General features: G+C 54.3%; 1 protein-coding gene across 5 annotated transcripts in view; it reads left to right on the forward strand.

Moving 5' to 3' along the window:
• Positions 1-1,003: 1,003 nt before the first annotated feature.
• The window catches only part of LOC134365851 (caspase recruitment domain-containing protein 9), a 35,907-nt gene continuing 16,548 nt past the window's right edge, over positions 1,004-20,362 (forward strand). For 3 of the 5 annotated variants that reach the window (XM_063082176.1, XM_063082180.1, XM_063082179.1), the window contains exons 1-20: positions 1,004-1,063; positions 3,152-3,290; positions 4,199-4,245; positions 5,380-5,547; positions 5,720-5,845; positions 6,371-6,449; positions 6,980-7,061; positions 8,150-8,254; positions 8,333-8,405; positions 8,814-8,978; positions 11,884-12,031; positions 12,334-12,440; positions 12,603-12,697; positions 14,829-14,923; positions 16,256-16,335; positions 16,580-17,068; positions 17,839-17,922; positions 18,124-18,373; positions 18,813-18,883; positions 19,561-19,671. In XM_063082176.1, the coding sequence (XP_062938246.1) occupies positions 3,161-3,290; positions 4,199-4,245; positions 5,380-5,547; positions 5,720-5,845; positions 6,371-6,449; positions 6,980-7,061; positions 8,150-8,254; positions 8,333-8,405; positions 8,814-8,978; positions 11,884-12,031; positions 12,334-12,440; positions 12,603-12,697; positions 14,829-14,923; positions 16,256-16,335; positions 16,580-17,068; positions 17,839-17,922; positions 18,124-18,373; positions 18,813-18,883; positions 19,561-19,671 (2,505 nt within the window). In that variant the 5' untranslated portion in view covers positions 1,004-1,063; positions 3,152-3,160. Of the gene's footprint in view, positions 1,064-3,147; positions 3,291-4,198; positions 4,246-5,379; positions 5,548-5,719; positions 5,846-6,370; positions 6,450-6,979; positions 7,062-8,149; positions 8,255-8,332; positions 8,406-8,813; positions 8,979-11,883; positions 12,032-12,333; positions 12,441-12,602; positions 12,698-14,828; positions 14,924-16,255; positions 16,336-16,579; positions 17,069-17,838; positions 17,923-18,123; positions 18,374-18,812; positions 18,884-19,560; positions 19,672-20,362 lie in introns of all 5 variants that reach the window. The other 2 variants (XM_063082177.1, XM_063082178.1) reach the window with 2 other exon arrangements.

Here is a 20,362-nt window from a genome sequence, read left to right on the forward strand (position 1 = left end):
TGGACAGATCTGGCACAATGCGAAGAATGAACAGAGGTGCCTGGTAAGCTCTCTGGGAGCAAGCAGCTTCATGGTTCCTTCCGTTCAATTCTCACTCTTGTGCCAATCCCAAGCTTCCAGCTTGGCCTCACCTGGCTCTAGGTTTTTGCCACCAAAAGCCCACCTCCTTGGTTCCCTGGACAGCCTTCACCCCCTATAGTTTTCCAGCTGACCCATCTTCCAAGCATCAGGCCTTGGGAGGACACCCCTGACTCAGCCCCGGCTGGGTTAAGAGCCCCCTCACCTGCTCCATCCTGGAAGGCCTTGATGGTCTGATGCTCACTAGCTCGCAGATGGGAAGAACTGTAGGCTCGTGCCCAGTCCCCAGCCCAGAGTCAGCCCTGAAGTGTCCCTGGATGAATGAATGCCCACGGTGGTCCCCAAAGTTGTGCACAGGTAATCAGGAAGGTGAGTTCTGCATGTGAGGCCCCCATTTTCTGACCTCTGGACTGGTGCTCAGTCTCGTCCACCTGCCGAGACCCAGCCTGGCCTAGGGCAGTGCTAAGCACTTGGGACAGCCTCGGTAAAAGCCTCTCACATAGATTTTTCTCATTGGTTGCTCAACCAAATCATAAGATACAATTGACAGGAAGAAACAAGCACAGAGAGGTCCAGAGACAGCTAAAGGGCACGCGGCAGGTGGGAACCCCCTCTGACCGGCCTGCCTCGCCGGGCTTTGTGGGAGCCGGACGGTGACCAGGCAGCCCGAGCCCGGAACAGCGGCTGGGCGCCTGTCCCCGACCGGGACATCCCAAGCGGGTCTCTCAGGCCTTGGAGTCCCGCGTCCGCCTCCGCCCCTCCAGTACGCGCGCAGGAAGTCCCCAAAGCGACCGCGCGAGGGCAGCCCCGAGCAGCTCGCCTCTCTATGGTCCCCGCGGGCCGCAGCGGCCGTCCCGGCATGCTCCGCGACGCAGGAGGCTGGACTTCCGGTGTGCGGCGCTCAAGTTCCGCAGCCGCCGGAAGTGTCCTGTCTGCGGTCGCCCTGGCGACGGTGCGGGCGGAGGACGGGCGCCGGCGGCGCGGGGTAAGAAAGGGGCGCGCGGTGGGCGCAGGGGCGCGTCGGCAGCAGCGGCGCCCAAAGACGGGGCAAGTGAGGCGCGCGGGGGTCCCAGCGGCCGCGGCCCCCTCCGCCGTCGCCTCTGCCCGCCCGCGCAGCTCGGGCTCTGCCGAGGAGCTTCTCGGGGCTGCCGCCAGCGTGCGGTTCACACGCCGACCAGGCGGTAGCCGACCCGAGGTCCCCCGGCTAGCAAGGACCGAGTCTGTCTCCCCAGCCGCCGCCCTCGTCCGCACCCCACGGTACTGATGAACGTGGGTCTGCCGGGCCCAGCACGTGGGAGGCTCGGCCTCCTGGAGGAGCGCGGCGGCTGGAGTGGGACCGCAGGTGCTGGGCCTGACGTGGGTTGTCGTGCGCCCGCTGTCTTCACGGGGAGGTTCTCTGCAGATTCTGCCCCGCGGTGGACATGCTCGCTTATTAGGAGGGAGAGATGATTGCGGGCAGAAGGGGCAGCCTCTCGTGTCAGGAAGGTCACATGTGCCCCCTAAAAGTTCACGTGTTGGAAACTTGGTCTCCGTTGCAACAGTGTAAAGAGGGTGGGAAATCCTGTTATGGTAGTTGAAAGGTGGCGCCTTTGAGAGGTGGTTAGATGGTGAAGACCGTGCCCTCCTGAATGGGTCGATCCATACATGGAGTAACGGGCGTGATTCTGATGGCTTTATAAGGAGGGCAAGTGACGAGGTTAGCTCTCCTGCTGAGGCCACTAAGAAGACCCTCACCAGATGTGTTCTCTGAACATTGGACTATAAGAAATAAGTCTTTTCTTTATAAATTGCCCACTTTCAAGTGTTCTATTATATGCAGCAGGAACAGACTAATACAGTAAACAGGTGGCTAGTGACTCAGGACTTGAACTTGTGTCTTTGATCTTCTTTGTATTGTTCATTGCTCACCTGAGCAACATGGGGGCAGGGGTGGAGATGGGAGGTAAGGAGTGAAGCTGTCTTCAAAACACAAGTTGCCTTATCCTTCAAGGCTAGGCTTCCAGAAGAAAGCATCTCCTTCCTGGCCTTCCTGGCCTCCCTGGAGGAAATGGCAGCAGTGGTTGCTGCTAGTTCTGCAGATCTGGCCGGCTTTTAGCTGAGTTTGTTTTACGAGTTTACAAACAATTCAAGTATAAACAAAGTGCCATGTGCAGGAATGAGGGGAACTTGGCTGCTAATACAACTGAAAGGTGCTTATTGGTGGATGCTTTTTTTGTTTCAGTCTAGCAGAACCCAGAGTGGTGGAATTCTGGGCCTGGCTCCTATCAGAGTCTCCAGCATGGAGAGGCCATGCCAGGGGCAGGGGAGGATGCTTCTCTTTGTTATTTGTGGTTTCTGGTTCCTGGGCCTGTGCTTTTGCTTCTTTGGAGTATTTTTTGATAATGCTTTATTCTCTCACCCTTCTCTCATCCCAGCTTCCTTTCCCTTGCAGACTTCCCAGATCAGTATCCCTAAGAAAAAAGTGCCCTCTTTGCCTCACCAAATGTTTGTTTGTCAGACACTACCATGTGCCAGGTACTATTCTAAGTGTTGGAGATACAGCAGGGAGCAGTCAGAAAGCCTTGCCCATGGGGTGCTTACTTTCCAGTGCATGTGCCAGCTCTGTGCCGTGGGGAAGCAGGATGCAGCCGAAGCTGTGGTCATAGCTGTAGACTTCATGGGGGCCATGGGCCTGGTCCTCGTCCTCTAGTGACTTTGCCACTGCACCCTGCACTTTCCTCACAGGGTGATGGCTCCCTTGTGGCTTCGGCATGGGAACACAGGGACACAGTGGTCGGGCCATGTTGAGTCCATTCACTCTCCATCTGTTCTGTTCGTAGCCTCAGAGCAGACAGGAAACATTCACAGGGCTTTGGCACATGGCAGAGCAGAGAGCAGCAGTTCGTGGGGTGCAGAAGGGTGTCAGGTTGCAGCCTCAGGAACCCCAGGGCAGGGCCTTACCCTCCCTCTGGTGAGCCTGGTGCCTCCTGTGGGACGGGATACTGCCATCCCCTGCAGGTGCGTATGTCTGGAGGAGAGTGGGATGCCAGCACACCCTTGGTTTCTAACATCTGGCAATATGTTTTGGAGGCAGGAAGAAGTCATGGATATAGATGCTGAAAGAGAGAAAATAACAAAGGAAATCAAGGAACTTGAAAGGATTTTGGATCCTACCTCCTCAAGTATCCATGTGGAGGTCTCGGGATCAAGTCTTGATTCGGATTCTGAAGCAGGTGAGCTCCCATCCGCCTGGCTCCTTCGAACATGGCTAAGAACAATCACGCCTGCCCTTGGGGCTCCTTTCTGCCACTTACACTGTGATGGTGCTGCTTGGGCCAGGGCCTGTTTCTTGCCAAGACTGGCCTCTGCCTTTGCTCCAGCTAGAGCTGGTGACAGTCCCTCCTTCGTTAGCTCTGGACCTGCTGTCTAAGCGTAGGCACTCTGCCTCTGCTGCCTGCAAGGGGCAGGGAGGAAGGGTCTTGTCCTCTTGCCTCAGGCTCTGGGGGCCCTCTGGGTAAGCGTGCCTTGGCCGGTGAAAATCACCACAGCTCAGCCCCCCAGGATCTCTTCCCTGGGCTCATCGACAGCCCACTAGAGGGACTCTGCTGTGGAGGCCCATGCTCTCCCTTCCACACTCCCCTTGGCCCCTGAGGCATGTGCTCCCCCAATTCTGCTGCTGCCCTGACTGGACACCTGCCCACAGCCACCCCCAACCTCAGTGCCACCTCTCCCTGGGCCCAGGGCTCAGCTCTGAGGTGAACTTCTGTCTTTCTCCTGTTGTCTGGGTCTCTGCATCTGTGCCTTCTCCTCTGACACTGCAGTTCCCACAGGACAGATCAATTTCCTCTGTGAAACCTTCCCTGATTGCCCCTCTGGTGTAGGACTTAGCATGTCATAGTCTGGTTAAGACAGTGCAGTCTGCCCCTGTGTGCTGGGGTGCTTGCTGTTAGGCTGGTGTCTTCTCTGGCTGGCTGACGCTGCCTTGGTGCGGTTTCTGCCCTGCACTGTCAGGGAGGGAAGGCCCACTTGCCACAGCTCTCACCCTGAGGTGCTCTCGTCATCTCACAGCCCATGTGGCTTGCTCCCACCTGCCCTGCTCCTGTCACTGGTCACCAATACACAGTGCTTGTGTTTCTGACAGATTCACTGCCCAGTGAGGACTTGGACATCTCTGGTCCCCCGGTCTCGGTAAGTTCTGGGCTGACCTGGTTGTGCTGCTGGGTGAGACCTGTCACCACATTCCACAATGGCCTGGGAAGGGGTGTGATTTGAACTCCTCTTGGTTTTTCTGCATTATAAAAGTAGGAGGGTACTTCAGCAAGTTCATGGAAAAATAGAATTGAGAGCTAGTACAAATCTCACGAGTTCTTTGAAGTACCCTTGCAGTGCACGTTTGTTATAAAAAATGAAACATCATAACTATGTATCATTGAAATTAAGATTGTCTCCATAAGTAACCGCTGTTAACAGCGTGGTGATTATTCCTCCTGGCTTTTTTCTGAGCTCATACTAACGTGTGTTTATTTTTTGTATGATGGCATGCGTGGAAGGCAGCGAGTCCTTTACGGCGTCCTGCCCCTCAAGCTTGCCTCTCTGTGCCTCACTTTCCCAGTCTGGACAGTGGGGACAGTCACAGCACAAGTCGGTTAACATACACGAGCACCTAGAGCAGCACTTGCCATTGCTTGGCTTTGCCAGCTATTATGAACCATTTTTATTTATTTTGGAACTTTATCTTGGAAGACTTTCACAGCTTTGATACTTTTTCCAGCAAGTCGGTAGGTATGGAATTGCCTAGTTCTTAATAGCTGTGTGGCCCCCTTTGTGTGGGTTACCGAGCACGTAGTTTTGGACTTTTCACCTCCCCATGGGCATTTGGACTGTTTCTAGCTCTTGGCTTTGATGGCTCTGCAGGGACTTCCACATGCTCAGGATCTTGCTTATCTTGGCTTGCTGGTGATGGAAGTAATACGAGCTCATGATGAGGTTCAGGCTTTACAGAAATTTTTGTTATAGCAATTGATAGCTGTTTGTTTCTTCACACCAGCCCAACCCAAATACACTTCTAGCTGTTAGATTTCCTTGTGTTTTAGACGAGGAAATGTGCACGTGCTGTGCTAGGCTCTGCTCCTGAATATGAACATGCCTCTGCCACCCACCAGGGTCATTTCTTCGTTCCACATCTGGGTGGTCCCAAGCTGTAGCTGCCTCAGTGTCCCAGAGGCCCAGCAACTGGAACATGGGCTTGAGCTGGGGCCATGAGGGTGGGGGGCACGTTCGTATGTCCCATTTCCTTACACGCAGTTTCTGGCTTTTGACCAGGAAGAAGAAAAGTGGGGCGAAGCTAGCAATGACGAGGATGACCCTAAGGACAGAGCCCTCCCTGAAGACCCAGAGACCTGCCTGCAGCTGAACATGGTCTACCAGGAGGTCATCCAAGAGAAGCTGGCAGAGGTCAACCTGCTGCTGGCTCAGAACCGGGAGCAGCAGGTAGAACAGACCCCACATCCTGCTGACACCTCCAACCCCAAGAGCCCCTCACAGCCAGGGCTCCCAGGACCAGGGCTCCGAGCTGCCTGCTCCTCTCCTGCCCTGGGTCTCTTCTCCATGGGCAAAGTCGCTGCTGCTTGGCCCACAGATGGCCCTCTTGTGTCTGTCACAGGAGGAAATCATGTGGGATCTGTCTGGGTCCAAAGGCCCCAAGGTGAAGGATGGCAAGAGCCTGCCCCCGAACATGTACGTGGGGCACTTCATGAAGCCATATTTCAAGGACAGGGTCACTGGAGTGGTGAGTGGTGAGGCCTTACTCTCGTAAGCAAGAGTTAGTGCCCCATGGGAAGGGGCTCTTGTCCCTGTAGCCTGCAGTAGGTGGTCATGAATTCGCTTGGGTTCTTAAGGATAACATTGTTCAACCTCCTTAAAACTCTCTGCCTCATCCGTGGTGAAAATCAAGGCCTCCTTTCCTGGGTTGGGTGAGCTGACCTCTGCTCTATGGCTAGGACATTCTGGGGCCTGTTTCCCTGTGAGGTGGCATCACAGCTGAACAGCAAGTCCTCATCCTGTGGGTCCTGACATTGCTAATGGCAGCCCTGCCCTCCTTGTCAGCCCTCGTGGACTCGTGGGTTCCACCGTGTGGGCGGGTCATGCCCAGAGCCATTCATGCAGCAGTAGCTTTGGGTCCAGAGGCCCAGTGCCTGGCCTTGCTCATGGGTGGGCACACGAGAGGCTGAGGGAAGCCCCGGAGGCCTAGCATGGGCTCTGCAGGGGAGCACCCCTCTGTCTGTCCCTGCCATGATACTGTGTGCTCTGACAGGGGCCTCCTGCCAATGAAGACACACGTGAAAAGGCTGCCCAGGGAATCAAGGCTTTTGAGGAGCTTCTTGTGACCAAATGTAAGAGTCCAGGCCAGGCTCTTGGCACCTGTCCAGCTGAGGGACCTAGGAGGCCTTCCCCACAGTCCTGCCCTGCCCCAGGGTGTGCCCCCGCTCTCAGATCTCTCTTTTCTGTGGCCTCATGGGCACCTTCAGGCCCTGAATATTGAGACTGGCCACTTGACCCCCTGCCTTTCCTACAGTGAACAATGTCCTTCTGAGGATGCCGGTCACGAGAGGCAGGCTGGGGCCACCATCCCACACTTGCTCTCAGTGCCCAATGCCTCATCTCAGAATGCCCAGCCCTGCAGTCCCCGCCAGAGCTTGTGATAGGTAGGGTTGTGTTTGCTAGATGGAGGGGCCAGTGTCTGTGAGCCTGGGTCATGGCTCAGTGGCACCTGCGGGGGCGTCAGACAGTGCAGCCAGTTCCTCCCTCGTTCCTCTGGAGGCAGGCGCTGATGCAGTGTCTAGCATTTGCAGAGGACCTGGTCAGTCATAGGAACATGGGCAGCACCAGACCCTCCCATGGTGCCAGTGCTCTTTCTTCTCAGGGAAGAACTGGGAAAAGGCCTTGCTCAGAAAGTCAGTGGTGAGTGACCGCCTGCAGCGTTTGCTCCAGCCCAAGTTACTGAAGTAAGTCTGGAACCACAGGCCAGAGCACAGCCTTCCCCAGTCATCGGGAGAAGTTGAGGCTGGCTAGTTGGGGCTTGGCAGAGGTTCAATTCCGCCATAGCCCTGGCCAGGTGCCCTGCCACCACGTTTAGTTGTATGGCTCAGGCAGTTTCTCTTCCCTGGGCCTTGGTTTCCCCTTGCGAAAGTGGGGACTGTTCATGAAACCTGCTTTATGTGTCTGTTGATGGGGCGGCGTCATATGATCGAACCACATCACGCAGCACTGATTCGCTATCAATACCCCATGAAGATAATCAGGGTAAGAGATAAAACGCCTCCATGAGCCTGGCCTCAGGAGACGTGGCAGTACCCAAGGAAGAACCGCAGGGTGTGGTCTGCATTGGCTACTCCCTCGATGTCACAGCCAGGTCCCCCCACCTCCTGTGTGGTCTAGAGGCAGAGCCAGTACCTTTAGGACGGAAGCAACCAGGTGCAGATGGTGAGATGCCTGTGGCCAGGCCCAGGGGTCCCAGGAACTTACCTGCACCTCATGGCTTGAGGTACATGGTCAGGATTCGCAGTAGTGACAGTAGTGTCCTCAGGCTGCAGGAGAGCTGGATTTTCCCTCCCTGGCCTGTTCTGGGAAGCAGTTATTTACTGTAGCAGCAACCACAGGCTTAAGATACAGCTTCTGTCCTTGTTGATGGGCACAAGTTAGGACATCTGCAGACGTCTGTGTCTTCATATGCCAGGTGCATGGCTGGGAGCTGGGATGCAGAGGTTCAGGGGGTGGGCCAGGCTCTGAGATGTGGGGGGGGGCCAGCGGGTAACTACCATCTGCATCAGCAAATGCAGGGCAGCGCTTGCACTAGACACCATTGCTCCAGTCCTCATGACAACCTGCAGTTTCTTCTATGGGTGAGGAGGCCAAGGCAGGGAGAGATCAGGCGGACTCGGATTGGAACCAAGCTCCCAGTCCCATCTCTCCACCATTGTGCTGTTTAGGGTGCTTGGCACTGCCTGGGGGCAGCCCCAGAGAAGCAGGGCCTCAGCCCCCACAGAGTGTGGTGTGGCCGTCTGCAGCCCTCCCGCTCAGCTCTGCCTTGCAGGCTTGAGTACTTGCGGCAGAAGCAGAGCAGGGCCTCCGGTGAGCCAGAGAGGCAGGCCCTGGAGAAGCAGGCCCAGGAGACGGAGAAGGAAGTCCAGGACATCAGGTGAGACGGGGCCTCCGGGTGGGTCCAGGGGAGCCCACAGGCTGGGCGTGACCCCAGTGCCCTTGTCCTTTCCTCCAGCCAGCTCCCAGAAGAGTCCTTGCTGGGGAATAGGCTGGACAGCCACGACTGGGAGAAGATTTCCAAAGTTAATGTAAGTCAAGGGCAGGGCTGAACCTCAAACAGTCTGCAACCCTGTTCCTTGTAGCTGGGGTGTGGGTCGGAATTGGGTGGTAAGGCCACACTGTCCCTGGCTCTTTGGCCACCTTGACCCCTCCGGTCAAGCACATGTCCGGCAGTCAGTGGTGGCAAGGTGCTTAACAGACCCTGTCTGCTGATGGGAGGTGCCTCTTCTGAGGGTGGACGGTCTCGAAGGCTCTCTGCCTTGCATTTGGAGCCGTGTCTGCAGTTGTGGCTGCACAAGGTCTGGTGAGCTGAACAGATACTGCTTACCTCTAGCTGTGGAAGCCACTGGCTGGCAGAAGATCACTCAGCCCAGAGCTGCATCTGGGTGTGCCCAGCGTCAGTGGCCCTGCATGGCTGGGTTCCTCTGTTTGTGCAGTTTGAAGGAGGACGCAGCGCAGAGGAGATCCGGAAGTTTTGGCAGAACTCTGAGCACCCGAGCATCAACAAGCAGGAATGGAACAAGGAGGAGGTGGAACGGCTGAGGGCCATTGCGGCCGCGCACGGCCTCCTGGAGTGGCAGAAGGTCGCGGAGGAGCTGGGGGTAAGGACCGGGACCAGACCTGGGGGCCTGGGAGACCTCCAAGGGCACGTGGGTCCCACAGCTGGGAGGTAGGGCCAGGAGGGCACAGGGGACAGCCTGGCTTGTTTCTTAGAGCCATTGCGTTTCTGTGTCCTGCCCCTTCCCAGGTGCAGCCCTGGGGAGGGCAGCCTGTGCACACCCCTCTGGCAGGGCCCCAGGCCTGCCGCAGCTCAGGTGCCACTTCTCAGGTCTCCCTGGCCTTCCCACAGGTCCTCCAGACCTCTGTGCACAATGGTCAGTCTTTGAGTTTCATCCGTACCTATTTCCTTTCTTATTCTCAATTGTTCTCTCTCTACATCAACCTTAGGAGTTTGTTTATTGGTGTTTCAAAAGAAGCCTTTTCCTAGCTGCTTTTAAGTTCTTTTGTTGTTTTTCTGAATTCCTGAGGTGAGGACTAAGTTCTTTATCTGAGCTTCTTGTCTTTAATAATGAAAACGTTTAAGGCTGCACGCCTCTGAGAACGGCTTGGTGTGAAACGTTCCTATCTGTAATTTCAGTTTTCATTGCCTCTTTGAACCTGTTTATCTGGAAATGTTTTTTCGTTTTTAAATAGTTAGGTTTCTTGAAGTCCCTGTGTGGTTATTCTTTAGTTCAAATTTTATTGAAACATGACCTGGGAAACCGATTTGTAAAATCTCCGTTTTTTAAATCTATCACTTTTTTTTTTTTTTTATGGTAAACCAAACTAAATTTTCCAAAATTTAGTTTTTTCAGGGTCTAAGGGTCTAAGATTCTACATAAGCTTATTAAATTGAGTTTGTTGATTGTGTTACTGAATTTTTCTATCTACAATTTCAGTTCTTTTTTTTTTTTTTTTTTTTTTCCGTCTTTTTCGTGACTGGCACTCAGCCAGTGAATGCACCAGCCATTCCTATACAGGATCCAAACCCGAGGTGGGAGCATCGCTGCGCTCCCAGTGCTGCACTCTCCCGAGTGTGCCATGGGGTCGGCCCTACAATTTCAGTTCTGAAAGGATTATAACCTAATGTAACAATATTAAAAATCAGTTTCTCCTTCATGTATTAAAGTGCTGTGCACACATGACTTTGGTACACGTAGCTTCGTGATTGTGGTCACTTGGTAAATTATGTTCTAAGACAGGCCGCTCACCTCTCTATGCTCCTCAGTCTTTTAACCCCGAGTCCTGTCTCACCTGCAAGTGCCGCCACACCTGCTCTTACTTGCGTTTTCCTGCTGCTTTTCGTTTTCTGTTTTTACCATCCCTTTATTTTCAACCTTTTTAAAAATCGCCCTTCTCAGGTGTTTTCCTGAAAGCAGCATGCAGCTGGATCTGGTTTTTCCGCCCGCTGCGCCAGTCTGCGGCCCGCCGGGAGAGCATGATTTTCCCCGTGCTTGGTTGCAGCGCGGGCTCCTGGCCGCCGCCCTGAGTCCGGCAGGGTGCACCGCGCCTCGCCCACCTCTGACTCTGTTTCACTGGTTTGAGGAAGCTATAAGTTGTTGCTTTCCGGATTAATTTTGGAAATTTTGCTGTGCTTCCCGTTTTGTTACTGGCTTTTTTCTTCTCTTGGAACATGTAGACATGCTTCTCTATTAATATTTGTTTTGGTACCGGCCAGCCACCAAAACAAACACACAGACAAAATGAAGGAAGGACACCAGCCGTTTGTCCCCGCAAGGCTCTTCTTCCTTCCCGAGAGTCACTTTTGGGCCTGGTGATGCTCGCTCCAACCTCGCCGAGCGCTGCTGCTCCTGATGCCCCACGAAGGGTCCGGGGCTCTGGAAGCCCTGTCCTAGCCCAGCACTTCCCCAGAAGCCTGGGGCGGCCTGACGCTGCTTTTATTAAGGCGTAATGCTGTCTTTGCTGCTGACCAGTTGGATGCTTGGCAGGTTCAGAAGGGTGTGAGATGTGAGGAGGGGTCTTTTATCTTTACTAGTCAGGAAGCCGCCCGCTGTGAGTGCCGGTGGGAGAGCAGGGTCTTCTGAATCCTGAGCTGAGTGTGTCGACACACACAGAAAACACCCTGCATGGGTTTAGGATCTGGGTAGGTAGTACATCTTGGGCTGAGAAGGATCACCCCGCAGCTAACAGCCCAAGGCAGTGGTGATTTTGTGCTGAGTAAGTCTCAGGGTGACCTGTGTTGTAACATACTTGGGAAGAATTTGGTTGGGAAGAAAACCTCAGAAGCAAACCTCGTTGCTAACTAAGCAGCTGCACACGTCCTCTGTAACTCAAGAGCTTGCTTTAGGAGAAAAGGGTTCAAACCACATTAATCAGCTCTTGGGAAGTGCCTTTCCCGTAAGGAGGTGAGTGAGGGGACAGATTTGGGCAGAAACAGATACTGTGCAGACCGAGGGATTATGTGCCGAACAGAAGCATGTGTGGACGCTGGGGGAGCTTCACCTGGAGCTGCCCTTCATGAGGGCGTCTCCTGAGACATGGACACCACACCAAGGACTGTCCCAGCACATGCCCCTGACCTCCTCACTGCACCTGATGAAGACTTTGGAGAGACCACCTGAGAGCTCAAGAGTTAGAAGGTGTGAGCAGCTCCTGCCCCGCGATGGAAGTTTCCTTCCACCGAGTATTTGAGTTTGCAGTGCGGTTTTGGTGTCCGATAAGTTAACTGCCGTTGCAAATGTTTAATACAGTGTTTTTAGGTATAATGTGTAGCCCTTTCTCAGCTGGCCTTTCCTGGTCCTCTGTAGCAGGTCGTGTCTTCCCACCACAGGGTTCTGTCTATGCCCCCACAGGAGGTGGGCAGGAGGAGAGCGTTGGTCTAGGGAAGTGTGTTCTGTGTGGCTCTTGGGCCCACCTGCCCCTGGAGCTCATTCAAAGCTGGGTCTGCACAGCCCCGCGCACAGGGCGAAGCCCAGTAACACCCTTTGCTTTTGTCGGCCCGAGAAGACCAGCCGCAGCGCCTTCCAGTGCCTGCAGAAGTTTCAGCAGCACAACAAAGCCCTGAAGCGCAAGGAGTGGACGGAGGAGGAGGACCGCATGCTCACCCAGCTGGTCCAGGAGATGCGGGTCGGGAGCCACATCCCCTACCGCAGAAGTGAGTCTGCGCCCGCACACGCCCTGCACGGTTCCCAGGCTGTCACGGGGCTCTGAGGCCTGAGGCCTCAGGCCCTGAATGTGGGAAACACAGATTTGCGGAGGCAGCTCTCTGTCACAGTTATGAGAGGTGGGAGGGAGAGTAAGGGTCCTAGGCATGCCACAGTCAATTCTTGGTGATTAGAGTGACTCCCTTCTGTGTGACCCATCTAGGAGGTGAGCCCCTGAGGCCCTCTGTCCCTGGCTATCTACTATGTGGAGAGCCGGTGCCTCAGCACCCACAAGGCCCCTCTCTCTTCCTAGTTGTCTACTACATGGAGGGGAGAGACTCCATGCAGCTGATCTATCGGTGGACCAAGAGCTTGGATCCTAGCCTGAAAAGGGGGTTCTGGGCCCCAGAGGAAGATGCCGTAAGTTGTGGGACCCGAGGAGAACTGTGCTCTGGGAAGTTCACCTGGCTGTCTTGCGTGTTACTGTGCCCAATGTTCCCTTCTTAGACTGACTGCGTTCAGGGTGGGGAGGCTGTGGCTGAACGTATAGAGGCACATTTGCCTGTTTGTCCCTTCCTGCAGAAGTTGCTTCAAGCTGTTGCCAAGTATGGGGAGCAGGATTGGTTTAAAATCCGGGAAGAGGTGCCAGGTAGGAGCGATGCCCAGTGCCGAGATCGGTGAGTTGCACAGTGCTGGGCAAGGGAGGGGCTTGCTTGGGGCACTTACGAGGTTTGCTGTTGCATAGGCCATGAGGCAGCCTAGGTGACAGTGGCCCAGGAGGGATTCACTGTCACAGCAGGGGGGTGTGGTCCTTGGGGGCTTCATGTACCAGGCTTGACCCACCTGGGCAGCAGAATAAGCTATCTTTTTCCAAGTCAGACTTACGTTGGTGTTACTTATCGGCCAAAAGCAAGGTGCAGGCTGCATTTGAGGTGGCTCCCTGTATGCCAGTTTTCCTGACCCTTGTCAAAATCCTTTCCCCAAATTCCTGATGGGAAAAGCCCTGGGCAGGCAGGAGCCGCTCTCTCTTTATTGAGGTGTAGTTTGCATACCGTTCAATTTGTTCATTTGTAGCGTGCAGTTCAGTGGTTTTTAGTGTCTTTATTAGCTCTGCAGCTGTCATCTGATCAATTTTAAAACATTTTGATCACCCCAAAAAGGAACCCCACCGAACAGCAAAAAGCAGCTTAATCCAGAAGTGCACAAAGCATTGAATAGATCTCTCTCTGAAGAAGACATATGCATGGCCAGTAAGCGCGTGCAAAGATGCTTGACATCATAAGTCATAGGAAAATGCAAATCAAAACCACAGGGAGACACCACCTCACACTCATTGGGGTGGCTATTATTTAAAAATAAAACATAAGGAGAAGGACATGCGCTCGTGTGGATATGGAGAAGTTGGAAGCCTGATGCGCTCTTGGGGAACGTAAGTGGTGCCACCGCAGCGGAGAGCAGTGTGGTGGAAAGCTCAACACAGAATTATACCCCAGATAACTCTCAGGCATAAAACCCAAAAGAACTGAAAGCAGGGGACTCAGATGTTTTTACAACATGTTCATAGCAGCATTATTCACAACAGCCAAAAGATGGTAACAGCCCAAGTGTCCATTGGCAGGTGAATGGGTAAACAAAATGTGGTGTACACATACAGTGGAATGGTATTTAGCCTTAAAAAGAAGTGAAATTCTGGTACATGCTATGTTTCCATAAAGTCTGATACAACATGGATGAGCCTTGAAAACATTATGAGCATTCATGTACAAGTTTTGTTTTTGTTTTTTGGTGGCTGCCTGGTGCAGGGATCTGCCCCCTTGACCTTGGTGTTACAGCACTGTGCTGTAAGCAGCTGAGCGAACCGTCCAGCACATCATGTACACGTTTCTATGTAGACGTATATTTTCACTTCTGCCAGGGGTATCCCTAGGAGTGGAATTGCTGGGTCAAGTGGTATCCATAGGGTTTGGATCCCCTTACCGGCCAGCTGCCAAAAACAAATAAACAAAAAACATACCTGTGCACATACTGTGTTTAACCATTTGAGGAACTGCCAAACTGTTTTCCAGAATGGTTGGCCCATTTTATATCTCCACCAGAAGTGTATGAGAGTTCCAGCTTTCCACGTCCTCACCAACACCTGTCATTGTCTGTCCTTGTGGTTGCAGCCGTCCTAGTGGGCGTGAGTGGCCTCTCCTTGTGGTCTTGGTGTGCGTTTCCCTGACAGCTGATGACATTGAGCGTCTTTTCATGTGCTCATTGGCCTTTTGTACATATATCTCTCTGGATCAATGTCTGTTTGGATCCTTTGCCCATTTTTTAAATTACTTGTCTTTAGGGCCGGCCCATGGCTCACTCGGGAGAGTGCGGTGCTGATGACACCAAGGCCACGGGTTTGGATCCTATACAGGGATGGCCGGTTAGCTCACTGGGAGAGCGTGGTGCTGACAACACCAAGTCAAGAGTTAAGATCCCCTTACCTGTCATCTTGAAAAAATAAAAAATAAATAACTTGTCTTTGTATTATTGACTTGTAAGGTTTTTTTATGTATTCCAGATACAAGTTCCTTATCAGATATGTGACTTAAAAATATTCTCCCAATCAAGATTATACAAATATTCTTCCACTTTCTTGATGGTGTCCTTCTAAACACAAAAGTTTTAAATTTTGATGAAGTCGAGTTTATCTATATTTTTCCTTTGTTGCTTGTGCTTTTGGCGTCATGTCTAAGAAACCATTGCAGAACCCAGGACAGCAGCAGGAGGTATCTTAGCATCTAAAATGTCCCTTTGTTTTTATGTCACTTTCAGATATCTCAGAAGATTGCATTTCAGTTTGAAAAAGGGACGATGGAGTTCACAGGAAGAGGAGCAGTTAATTGAACTGATAGAAAAGCACGGTGTTGGTGAGTTGCTGCTGATGTGTTTGCATTCTGTTCCTACTGGCCTTGAGCTCACAGCGAAGGTTTGCAGACACATTGGAGGTTCCTGGCTTGCTTCGATCCCAGGCTGCCTCCTGTGACCAGCTCTCTCCTGTCTCACTTTTCACTGTCTTGACAGATGGCAGGGTTCTCCCATATTGCAAACTAATGCATATTCATTATGTAAAAATTTGGAAGTACAGGTATGCAAGAAGAAGAAAAGTATGTAATGAATCTCATCACCCAGAGATAACCACTGTTGGCTGGTGTACGCCTGCTCACTCTTTTCTCTGTGCAGGCTGCTTTCCTAGGAAAAAGCAGCTTTAAAACATTGAAACATTGTGTGATCAGCTGCATGTTGTCTATGCCATTAGTTGTGCTGTCTGTCACATGTTATCTGTGCCATTAGTTGTGCTGTCTGTCACATGTTGTCTGTGCCATTAGTTGTGCTGTCTGTCACATGTTGTCTGTGCCATTAGTTGTGCTGTCTGTCACATGTTGTCTGTGCCATTAGTTGTGCTGTCTGTCACATGTTGTCTGTGCCATTAGTTGTGCTGTCTGTCACGAGTATTCTTCTGTGTCTTCACACATTTTTGGTTCTGCTGCCATCATTTTCTCTCTGTTGCCAGTTTTTTTCTTTCTCTTCACCCTGCGCCATCACTGTTTTCAGTGGCCACGTTGTGTTCCCCTGAGGAGCAGCGCATAGATTATCCAGTCAGCCTTCTGTTGGTGGTCGTTTAAATTATTTCCCATTTTTTGCTGTAGGGCTGGAATGAACTGAGTGTTTTGTAGCTAAATCTTTGCTTATATTTGTAATATTTCCTTAGAATAAATCCTAGCTGTGGGATTGCCAGGTTCAAAGACACGCAGAATACTATGGCTTCTGTCACATGTTGTCAGCCTGCCCTATAAAAGTGAAGCACCGGCTTTCCTCCTGCTGGCACCATCTGAACAAGAACGTGAATCACTGGAAAGGTCTGGTTTAGAAGCCCGGGTACAGCACACGTGCTAGGGCCATGTTTATGTACATATGGATGATTTTCACTTCTTGGTTATACATTTGCCAGAGCTTTCCTAAGAGGCTGATCGATCACTGAGAATCAGGTGCTGCAAAATTGGCAGCATACCAACGCACCTGGCACCCAGCTTCTTGCTGAGCAGTGTGAGGGTCTGCAGGAAGCTCCCTGTGGTGGGGCCCAACAGGTCTTCGGGAGAGCAGCAAGCACATCCTGCCGAAGAACCTTCTGCCCCATCTGGCAAGCTTTGTCGTCAGGGACTCTGTGTGACGTGCTTTCCATGTGGTCTTTGCTTTTGTAGGTCACTGGGCAAAAATCGCTTCTGAACTACCCCATCGGTCAGGCTCCCAGTGTCTGAGCAAGTGGAAGATCATGACTGGGGTGAGGCATTTGTTTCCAGAGCTTTACCAGAAGTCACACAAAAGGTGTCGTCACCTGCGCGACCCATTGGGGAGGATGAGGGAAGGAGGGCGTGTGGCTGCAGGGGAGACCCTGCTTTGTCTGTGGCTGCTGTCCTCCCTGCAGCCTTTCTGCCTGGGGCCCCAGGGCTGGCCCATCTTCCTGTTGGCCTTTGTTGGTGAATCTGGGTGGCCAAGGCCTGCAAGTGGCCCTTTCCTCCCCTCAGAAGAAGCAGAGTCTCCAGAGGCGGCGGCGGAGGCCCCGTTGCAGTGTCCGGTGGAGCTCCAGCAGTGGCAGTAGTGGGGACAGCGGCAGCAGCGGCAGCAGCAGTAGCAGCAGCAGCAGCAGTAGCAGCAATGAGGACTCAGAGACAGAACAGGAGGAGGCCCGGGAGGCTGACCAAGTGCTGCCATCCCCGCAGTTTGTGGTCCCAGACATGGACCTGTGGGTTCCTGCCAGACAGAGCACCAGCCAGCCATGGAGAGGAGGGGCAGGGGGCTGGCCAGGATGCCCTGCTGCCTCCTCCGGCCCTCCCAAGTGGTCCAATATTGCCCATGGTGACAACAGGGCAGCTTCTGCCACCACCTTGGCTCCTGGAGAGGAGACCAGCCAGGCACAGACCCGGTGTGGGACTCACAGCACCCTCCTGAGAGGTGTCCAGTACCCACGTGTGGCAGACACTCACCCAGTGAGCAGGGAGGAGCCAGCCTGCGAGGTGAGCCCCAGGCCCCCAGATGCAGGTGCCAGGGAAAGGGGTGCCTGTGCTCTCGGGGGTCCCCACAGCTGGCGCTTGGGGATAGCGTAGCAGCTTGGTCCCTGGGTGTAGAGCAGACAGTGCTCGTTCATGAATGTTCTGCTTCTGCTTGTTTCAGGAGAGGTATGCCCAGGGCCCAGCCTTCTTCACCGAGGCTGGCAGTTTCCATTTTCCCAACTGGTTTGCTTTAAGAGCCACGTAGGAGAGTTGCTTCAGGGGCTCTGCTGAGTGGGCACTTAGACTTGGAGGCATTTATGGAACGTTTTGTCCCCAAGCTGGGAGGAGGGTGGGAGGGGCCCAGCTCTAGTCACGTCCGGAGTGGCAGCTTGGGTTGAACAGGCTCATCTGTGCTGGGAGTTGTGGAAGGGGACGGTGGCCCCTGAGGCAGCTGGGCAGAGTACATGTCCCGTGGTGCTGATGCCACTCGGGCTAGTTTCTCCCCAAGGCTGGAAGCCTGGACTAGAGAGGATGCTGCTGTCAGCCTGAGGAACTGGCTGGGAGACGGGAAGACCCCCTGTCAGTCTAGTGGGATCCAGGCCCTGGAGACCCACCTGTCTTCCTCCTCTGGGGGAGGATCTGCCTGAGGATCCCACGGTGAACCTTTCCCAAGTAGCAAGGGGTCTGCATAGTGTGCGCTTGGGGGTCTGGGCAGGGAGGTGTCTGGAGCAGTACAGATGTCGGCTCTTGCGCCGGGGTTTCCCACACAACCAGCATCATATGCTCTTCGTCAGGATGGGAAGCGTCTGCTGAAGGTGCCCCTGGAGACCGTGCTGAGGGTGCTCAGGACCAACACGGCCACTCGGAGCCATGCACTGGTGAGGCCCACCCTGGGCTCCCCGCGCCTGAGCACACGTGCTCACGTGCACACACGGCTACCACCCCACTCCCTGCTCTGGTCTGACCTCCCTTCCGACCAGACATTGAAGGAAGTGCAGGACAGCTGGCCAGCCAGGCAGGGTTCACTCCAGGTAGCCGGGCTTGGCCAGCAGGCCCAGCTGCCTTTCTCCTCCCTGCAGAAGGAGAGGTTGAGGCAGTCCTCCCTGCCTAACCCACCCCTGGAGATCACCCCTGGTGATAGAGTGACTGGGCCCCCCCGGCAACGGCTGTGGCACAGAACCTTCCAGAATGGGCAGCGGCGTCGGAGACATGCTCTGCACCAAAGGCTCCTTGAGCGCAGGCTTCTGCTGGCTGTGACTCCCTGGGTGGGTGACATCCCCCTGCCCTGCATGCAGGCTCCCCGGAGACCTACTACAGTGCAGACTCGAGGTACTACCCGGAGCTCCTTTGGGAGCCTCCTGGAGGGTGGGAGCGGGGATGAGTACATCCTGCTTAGCACGTGGTGTTCAGTTAGGGAAGTGGCCTCAGCGGGGGAGCCTGTGCAGGGCAGACCACACCTCTGGTCAGGTTCCTCGGCGAGGGCTAGAAGCACCTGTCCCCAACGTTTAATGACAGCCAGTTGGGGGCCAGCCTTCCCTCTCTGACCTCACCCTTCTTTCTAGACTGGGCAAGGGGGCGGCTGAATTTGTTCTTTGGGTGGTGAAAAGTCTCATGGAGACTCACCCTTTGGTCATCAGTGGTTGTGTGGGGCCAGTTCCAAGGCCTCTCCTCCCGTCCCTGCCAGCACCCAGTCCTGAGGGCTCTTGGGGGCCCCAGGAAAGTGGCTTTCTAGCTGGAGCCTCTTTCTGCATGGGCCCTTGTCCCCCAGCCGATGGTGTCAGGAAGCAGCTGCAGCACGCCCGCCTGGCCAGCACCCCGGTGTTCACGCTGTTTATTCAGGTAAGCCACCTCGAATAACCAGAACAGAGCTTGGTTTTGTTTTACTTTGTGGGGTTTTTTGGTGAAGTTTTGAAGTTTGCAGTAGATGTACTCCTTACAGTTTAATTATCTAAAGTTTTCAATCCTTGAAAACGTACTTTCTGCTATCTACAACTTTCAGCAAATTTTTTTTTTTTTTTTTTGTCTTTTTCATGACCGGCACTCAGCCAGTGAGTGCACCGGCCATTCCCATATAGGATCCGAACCTGCGGCGGGAGCGTCGCCGCGCTCCCAGCGCCGCACTCTCCCGAGTGCGCCACAGGCTCAGCCCAACTTTCAGCAAATTAATGTGGAAGGGGCAGCTGGCTGTTTATGTTCGCTGCCACCATTGGGTTAAACAGTGTCCTGGGAAGGTGGGGAGCGTTGGGGACCCCTGTGTCCATGGAGGATGAGGGCATGGGGGAGAGGCAGGAGTGAGGCCCAAGGACCCAAGCCCACTCTGAGGCGCGAGGGAGGCCGTCACAGCCTCGCAGGGATGCCCAGGCTCTGGCCAGAGCTTCTGGGGCTTTGGATCTGCTCCTGAGAGCAGCTGCAGTCAGGGCTGGCCTGCCCCCACTGAGGATACCCTAGGCATCTGGGCCCTGTGGGGGACTGTGAGGGCCTGGGCGGGAGCTGTTTCTATCATGCGTGTTCCTCAGCTGTTCCAGATCGATACTGCTGGCTGCATGGAGGTCGTTGGAGAGAGGAAGGCCCAGCTGTCTGTACCACTCCAGCCTGGTGCTGGGGACCTGCCACCACATCTTCAGCAGGTACGGTGCTTAGGGTGAGAAGCAGAGGCTAGTGTCCAGCCAGGGAGTGTGGCTATGCCAGGCTCTTGCAGCGGAGTGGGGCTGTCCCCCAGAGCCTGCCTGCCCTGAGCTCTGCTGCGCTCTGTCTGTGCAGGGGCCCAGAGCCCTGAAGGGTTTTGCAGCGAGTCTGAGGCAGGTGTAGGTCCGGGCGACACTGAGGCGTGCCTGGCTGCAGAGCCTGTGTCTCCCCCATGACGCTGCCACCCCACCCCAGGCAGAAGCTGGGAGCTGGGGTGCTGTCTGCTGCAGGTACCATCCTTCTGGGGCAGGCACCTGGTTCTTGTCCTTCTGCTCCAGACCCAGTGAGCTCAGTCAGTGGGAGGCCTCACCCTGGAACTCTGTTGCCAGGGGGATGGGCAACAAAGTGGTCTTGCTAGTCTGAGGGCCATACATCAGCTCTGGTGATCCTGGCCACAGGACTCCGCCCCCAGCATCTGCCTGCAAACCCCACACTGCCTTGACCCCCCGATGAGCTCTCAAGGTGCCTTTGGGGTAGAGCTGCATCAGGAGGAGGCATGAGGCCCAGTGTCTGCCAGCAGCACCATGCTCTCTGCCATGCCAAAGCCCCTGAGTTCCATGCAGAGGCATGGGGGAGCCAGCTCTAGCACCAGGGGCCTTGTCCCCACTGCAGGGGAGTGGCGAGGGATGGTCT

This window comes from Cynocephalus volans, chromosome 17 (genome assembly GCF_027409185.1).
Source record: "Cynocephalus volans isolate mCynVol1 chromosome 17, mCynVol1.pri, whole genome shotgun sequence".
Lineage (NCBI taxonomy): Eukaryota > Metazoa > Chordata > Mammalia > Dermoptera > Cynocephalidae > Cynocephalus > Cynocephalus volans.